Genomic DNA, 7,037 nt, shown 5'->3' with positions numbered 1-7,037 from the left:
CTTCAGACCATTATGAATAGAAAAGAGTTTAAAAGCCAGGCCCTCTCTGAGAAAGTTCAAGACAAACAGGAGAGAAACTTTCACTAGGGCACAATATCATGGTTCTGGGTGTGTGGCATGACCATGGTTTAGTTACCTCTGTTCTGTCTCTGGCACAGCCGTGTTTAGGGAAAACTGAAAAGCCCTGCCCCATGCTCATCTGCCAGGTGAGAAAGGGCTTGTAGTGAGGCCAGGAGCTCTGAGGTTCGCCCTTAAAGGAAGGCACCTAGACCACCGATGGGTGACTGTAGCCGACTGTGCATTGGCCCCACTCAGCGTCCTGGATTCCATAGCTCTAACAATTTAAATAGTTTTTATTACAAAAGAAAGGAAAGACCAAAACATTCCCAAAATTCTCCCATGGGTTCCCCCTCCATGCAAATAAATAAGGTGAGGGAGACAGACTGGAGGAGGGGGTGGGGAGGGTTGTGGTTCAGCAGAAAAGGGGGCTTAGCCTGGGCAGGGGTGGCAAGGTCACCCAGGCTCCTCCCCCAGCGCCAGGTACTAGGGTCGCATTGCCTGGAGCAGAGACTCTGCCCATTGACAGCAAAGTCTGGGGCTGTATCTGCGGGAGTGTGGCCTTCAGAGAAGGTCATGTTTCAGGCTGGCCAGGCTGGCTGTGGTCTCTCAGTTCTGGGAGGCAGTGAGTCCAGCCAGCTCCCCTCTGGCTCCTAGGGAATCTAGCAGCATTGAATGAGGTGTAAGCCTACCTACGGGCAGACTCTCTTCATACTGTGATCAGTTGCCAACAGTGAAGTCACAAACCCAGGCTCCAGGAAACACTGGGGTAAGCCGTCCACAGACAGATGGAACGGGGCCTCCCTGGGCACGGAGGTGGGGTGTGAAGAATCGCAGTGAGCTAGTTAGGTTTCAAGGTCTCTGGGAGAAGAGAGCCTACCACCCCTTGTCAGCTTAGTTCACAGCTCTACCACTACACCAAGAGGAAGGCATGGGACCCAGCACCATCTGGCCAAGTCTCAATGGTGCCCCCACTCTGGACAGAGTAGGGAGACAGGTATCCTCAGGCCAGGTGCCTTCCAAGGTCAGAGCCTTCCTGGTGAGGAGGCGTTTGGACCCAGCATAGCAGTTCCAGGAGGGCAGGGGTTGGAGTCCTTTCAGCTTCCTGCCCCGGACATGCCCAGTGGATGAAAACTGCTCTCTTCTAGCAAGAGACGCCCCAGGCGGTAGAGCAGCTGGGGGTACCAATGAACCCCCTCACTTGGGGTCCAGCTGCCCCACGCCAAGCTGGGAAACAGTCGCAAGGGCCAGAAGGCCAGTTGAGCCAGGTGGTGATCAGCCACAGCTGCAAAGCAGGAGGCCACCACATCCTCCACCACCAATGTCCCATGCCTTGTGAGTGGAGCATAGGACCCCAGGGCCACATGGGTGGAGACAGCCGCCACCCGAGCAGGCTGTAGGCCTGGCACCCCTGCTACCAGCACGTACTGGCCTGGCTGCACGTGGCTGGCAAATGTGGCCCGGAAGCGGGCGGCTGGTTCTGTGTGATTGTCAGCAATAAAGAGCAGGTGGGCAGGCGTGAGTGCCAGCCGACGTGGGGGATCCTGGGTCTCGATGACCTGGAATGCTCTCAGCCTGTTTGGCTCGCGGTCCAGGAAAATGAGCACGTCGCTGAAGGTGGGGTTCCCATCCTCCCCCATGGCCAGCACCCGGTCTCCTGGCTTCACAGCTGACAGGGCCACACGTGCCCCGTTCTCCAGGCGCACCTGGGCTCCAGCAGGGAAGCAGCCACCCGTCTTGGCAGCAGCCGAGTGCTCTGTGGGGAGAAGGGACATGAAGGTGTTACTGCTGGGTGATCACACTCTCAGGTACAATGCCCCTCTCCTAGCCACCCTGGCCCGGGGGGAGCTGCTGTTGTTTTCAGATACGCCCCTTATCACTGTACCTCAGCCTCTGCTGACCCATCCCAACCCATATTATGGTTCTCTGTCCCTCTCCTCTCCAGCCCAAATCCTGGCCAGCGAGGGGAGCACACTGGGGCCCGAACACCAGGTGATGTCCCCATCTGGTCACCTTCTGCTGTAAAGCACCCAGAGGCTGGAGGTCAGCAGAGCCATTGACTACTGATGGCCTGACCCCAGGAAAGCTACCGTCTTGTGGAAATGGGGGGTTGCTTAGCATTGATGGCCTGCTCTACCACTTGACTGAATACTTCCAAGAAACGGCCCTCCCAGACCGAGGTTGCAAGGGCTGTGGTGGAGCTGACCATTTGAATCTATGGACGTTAGAGGAAAGCCAGCCCATGGAGAAAACAAACTCCTAAGACACCCTCAGAGTGAGTGCTCAGGGACGAGTTAACGGGAAGGAATGGTCGTTTTCAGTTCATGTGTTGGTCACTTATGCAGGGACTGGACGCAGTGGCATCAGAAGGTGGGATGGAGGACAGTGTTTGGGGCCAGGAGTCGTGGAACAGAAGTGGCCACTTGGAAGCTGACCTTGGGTCAGTGTTTTAGATGAAGGTGGATATGATTTTAAGTACACACAGTTGGAAGGGTCAGGTTGTGGGCAGGGGTTGTTGGTAGGATCACCCGTGTGAACCCAGGTGGATCAAAACTACACACACAAAAAAAGATCTAGTGTGCCAGTCTGTGAGTGCAACTACTATATGGTCCCATGTAGAGGGTGGAGCCCGCAGCCAGCTGAGGCCCGCAGGAGAACCACGTGAAGCGTTCATGAGTGGGTTAAGTGTAAGCCACAGGGGCACCAGTGAGACTGGGCATGAGGGGGGCAAGGCTCCAGTGCCTGCCAGTTCCGATCAACAAGGCGGCCAATCTGGGAAAATCCACTTTATTGAGTCCACTTTATTTTGGGCTTTACCCCAAAATGTCCAGTTTGGGGGCTCTGGGGAAGAGGTTGGGGACGCCTGCGCCCCACTGGGGGAGGCCTGACCTGCATCTGGGTGGTAGGTTCTGAACCTTTGGGCTCCTGGTCAGGCATACTGATGTCTGGACACACTCTGGCCCCTAGCCCCACCACGCCTTGGTCTGTATGGGCCCGGATGGGGGAGAGGGCGGTGGTGCCTGCCAGCCTGGCTTCCTCCATCTCTTCCGCTTGTTCTGTCTTGCACTTCCTGTGACAGTCTCTGGGCTGTGGACCACCACCTCAGCTCTCAGTAGCACGGGAATAGACCCTGTCTCTCTAGGCTCCAGCCATGGCACTACCGGACATGGGAGGAGCAGGCAGTCCAATGCAGCTGCGGGAGCGCCGCTGCCGCCTCCGAAATCCTCTTCCCTCGGGTCCCCGCCTCCATCCCCTGGAGGCCATCTTCACCTTCTTGGCCCTCGTGGGCCTTGCTCTGTCTGCCCATGCCCTGCGGCCCCGGCCCCGGGCCCAGCCCCCCGGCAGCGGCTCACCAGACTTGACAGAGCAATGCACGTGGGCCTTGGACTCGTAATACACCCAGTCGAAGCCGGCCTCCACTGCCAAGCGCGCCAGCAGTCCATACTTATTTCGGTCGCGATCGGAGGTGGTGATATCCACGGCACGGCCCTCATAGTGTAAAGACTCCTCTGAATGATGACCGTCTTCATCCCAGCCTTCGGTCACCCGCAGCTTCACACCGGGCCACTGGTTCATGACAGAGATCGCCAGCGAGTTCAGACGGTCCTTGCAGCGCTGTGGAGGGGAAGGAGCTCGGAGTTAGGGAAAAGGAGCCACAGGGTGCAGGTAACAGAAATTTCAGCCGACTCTCCCACAGCTCTCAAGGGACTTGGAAAACTTGGGAGGACCTCTGCCCTTTTCCCTTAGGAATAGAGGACTCTAAATGTGTTCTCCCAGTCTAGCGGCCGGGAGTCCCCAGGGAACTGGGCCACAGAGTGGCGCCACAAATCTGGAGGGCGCACGGAGTTGCGCACCCCCAGGGGACTCTTCTCCAGTCAGTAGAGTTCCGCTTGGCTCCCTCTGCCCTGATTAGCGTTTGCTTTCGCCACAAATGTAGCTACGCTTTTCCAGAGTCGGTTTCTCGGTTTTACCTAGGCACCAAGGCCGGCGCTCGGCAGGGAGGGAGAGAGTCCCTGTCGCTCCACTCACATTGCCTGCGGGCTGACCTGCTAGGCATGCAAGGCCAAAGGTGACCAGTAGGTGTCACCGCAGCCCCAGAGCTGAGGCCACCAGACCCCGAGCTTTGCCAGCACTGGCAGGTGCAGACCCGGCCAGCAGCGTGGGTCAGGGGGTGTGTTGGAGGAAAATTCCAGGTCCACTTAGATCCCTCCAGCAAGTGCCACAAAAACATTCCCGTTGGGACCTTCTTTTGAGCCTACGCCTGCCCACGCTTAGTTGGAGATATGACAGGCAGAGAGCCATGGTATCCTGGCCATCTGACTGGGACAGAGAGTCCCCCACCCTGCAAGGGACCAGGGAGCTCTCAACACCTCCACCAGGGTGCATTGTCCCTATTTAGGAAGGGGCCGGAGAAGAACCCTAGCCTTTGATCTCAGGAAACTGGCTCTCAATCTTCAGGATCTTCCTTGAACACTGTGGGAATAGAGCTGCACCCTGGGAACATGGATCATCAGCGCTGGCTGCCTCCCCAAGGGTCCCGGTCCTTCGCCCAGGGGACTGTGCAGTTGACTGAGGAAAGGGGGTGGCGTTCTCACCTGCGGGGAAGGGGCCCTCCACCGAGGTGAGGTGCTAGGCTCGCCAAGTATCAACTTACCTCTGCCCCACTGAGCTCGGGGCCCCACAGACCCTTGGACTTAGCCTCCCAGGAGCCAACAGTGACTATAATCCAAGGTCTAGTCAGTTTTCTCCACTGCGCAGCCTGGCTTAGGGGTGCTAACCCCCCGAGGGAGATATGAGCTCCTTCTAGATACTTGTGGTCCAGTCCTTAGAGCTCATGTACGTCTGTCTGCCTTACTAGCCAGCTCCCCGTCGACTCTTCCCCTCTACCCCTCCTTCTGGTACAGAGCCTGGGCGCTCGCTGTCAATGATTGCCCAGCCTGTGGCCCGGATCCTTATCTGCATTCCTCGGCGCCCAGCCCGGCCCGGCCACCGGCCAACCTTCGGCCCCGACACCGGCCGGCCGGCCCCGGCGCCAGGGCACATGCTGAAGGCCGTGGTTTAGCCGCTCTCTCTAAAGATTTAGAAAAGGGGCAGCTTATTAATACGGGATGGGTCTGTAGACCCCAGCGGAAAGGGACGTAAGTCTTTCCCAAGGCGCGCCAGGCTTTGGAGAAGGAAGTGTGCAACCCCGCTGTCTGGCGGAGTTGGGTCCTGTTCCGCGCGTGGAGAGATAAGTTAGTGTCAGCTCTGCTCCCTGACTTCCTAGGCATCCCTACTCATATTTCCAATCCCTCTCGTCCGTGCCACCAAGCTCAAAGATTCCCCCAAGCTTGGTCTCCGAGTCTGAAGGCTCCAGCACCCCACCCTTTAACCACAACCGCGCCGCTCAACCCTCGCGACAGACACGTGGGCTTACTCGGCTGGTTCCCTTTCCTACCTCTGCCTCCAAACTCAACTTTCCCTTGCTATTCCTTAAGCCCAGAGCCAGCCAAGACACGGCTCCGGGAGAGGGCAGCGCAGCTGATCAAGGGCACATGGGGAGGGAAGTCCACGGGGTCCCTGATGTCCCGAGCTCGCCTTAGGGGTGCCAAGTGGCTTTGAAATGACCAGGGTCGGGCTGTGAGAAATGTTAGGCCGGGAGGGATGGCGTGGTCCCGGAGGCGCAAGAGGCAGCCAGGTCGAGGTACCTTCGAGTGCCAGATCTGACCTGAGCTTCAGGCAGAGGGGCCGCCCGCCAACCTGCTGAGCTGTGGGACTTGGCAGCAGCAGAGAACTCCTCTCAAAGACACCGGGGCGGGATCCGGGATGCCAGCACTCCCGCGGGGTCCCTCGGCCAGCCCGTCTTGGGCAGAAAGACACCCGGGATTCATGAAGGGCAGGTGCCAGGGGGGGCGTGCCAGGCACTCGGGGAAAAGGTGCCAGGCGAGAGGCTAGGGCCGGGCTGGTGGCAGTGCTTCGATGGCGCGCTGGGAGGACGGATCGCTCTCACCTGGGTCATGAGGCGGTCGGCCCCGGTGTTCTCCTCGTCCTTGAAGATGATGTCGGGGTTGTAGTTGGGGGTGAGCTCCTTGAAGCGCTCCGAGCTGCGCGCGATCTTGCCTTCGTAGCGCCCGCTGGCGCCCAGGGTCTTCTCCGGCACGTTGGGGCTGAACTGCTTGTAAGCGAGCGGCACGAGTTTGCGAGGCGGCCTCCGGCGACTGCCCACCACCCGGCCCGGCCCGCAACCCCGCGCCGCGGGCACCAGCAGCAGCACCAGCAGGAGCAGACAGAACCGCAGTCGGGGCCGGAGCCAGGCGGGAGACATGGCCGGGTAGCCCGGGAGAGCGGCAGGCGAGGGCGCCTGGTGGGCTGATGGGTGGGCTCGTGCCTGGGAGAGCTTTGGGGGCTCAGGCGTCTGGGTGGCTCTTGGGGACTCCAGGCGGGGGCGCCATGGGCAGCGCGGCGCGGCTCGAGGCCGGCGGGACTCAGGTGCGGGGCGGGGGCCCGGGGCCCTGGCTGGTGACGGCGTGCTGTCCCCCTCGGCGCCTCGACTCTGAGCTGCCCGGCTCGTCGGCCGCCAATAAATAGGCCGGCCCGTTTGTTTTGGCAACGCGGCGACGGCGGGGGGCGGCGGGCGGCGAGGCTGCGGGCCGCCGGGCTGGGCTGGGCTGGCCGGGCCGGCGGGCTGGAGGGACCCGCGGTTAGCACCCCGGCCCGGCGGTCAGGCGGCTCGGGCAGAGCGGGAGCTGCTGCCGTCTGCGGCGCAGCCCGGGGTCGAGTGAGAGGGGAAATGGAAGAGATCCGGGCTCGGGGCCCCGCGCAGACCGCACCCTATCCATGTCCCTGCCTCCTGCGCGCTCGACAGCGAACCTGCAGCAAGGGCGGCCCAGCCTCCTCCCCCTCGGGCGGGCGGCCCCTAGGCTAGCCAGCCCTGTCCCGCGCGCTCCTTAGCCGCGCGTCCGCCCGCCCGCCCGCTGCCCTCTGCGCCCCCTGCGCGGCTG

At 60.8% G+C, this 7,037-nt stretch overlaps 1 protein-coding gene across 1 annotated transcript; it reads right to left on the bottom strand.

The window, feature by feature from the left end:
- Positions 1 to 333: 333 nt before the first annotated feature.
- Positions 334 to 6,814, bottom strand: Ihh (Indian hedgehog signaling molecule). Its single transcript, XM_028893075.2, has 3 exons — positions 6,047 to 6,814; positions 3,411 to 3,672; positions 334 to 1,813 (listed from the first exon to the last, which is right to left on the bottom strand). The coding sequence occupies exons 1-3, from the start codon at positions 6,359 to 6,361 to the stop codon at positions 1,155 to 1,157; spliced, it is 1,236 nt and encodes a 411-aa protein (XP_028748908.1). The 5' UTR covers positions 6,362 to 6,814; the 3' UTR covers positions 334 to 1,154.
- Positions 6,815 to 7,037: the final 223 nt, after the last annotated feature.

Source organism: Peromyscus leucopus, chromosome 13, assembly GCF_004664715.2.
Source record: "Peromyscus leucopus breed LL Stock chromosome 13, UCI_PerLeu_2.1, whole genome shotgun sequence".
Lineage (NCBI taxonomy): Eukaryota > Metazoa > Chordata > Mammalia > Rodentia > Cricetidae > Peromyscus > Peromyscus leucopus.
This window is presented reverse-complemented; position numbering and strand designations above follow the sequence as displayed.

Coding starts and splice junctions, on each gene's coding strand:
- Ihh (XM_028893075.2), bottom strand. CDS start 6,361: ATGTCTCCCGCCTGGCTCCGGCCCCGACTGCGGTTCTGTCTGCTCCTG. Junction 3,673..6,046: donor CCGACCGCCTCATGACCCAG/GTGAGAGCGATC, acceptor TCCCCTCCACAG/CGCTGCAAGGACCGTCTGAA. Junction 1,814..3,410: donor GCATTGCTCTGTCAAGTCTG/GTGAGCCGCTGC, acceptor TTCTCCCCACAG/AGCACTCGGCTGCTGCCAAG.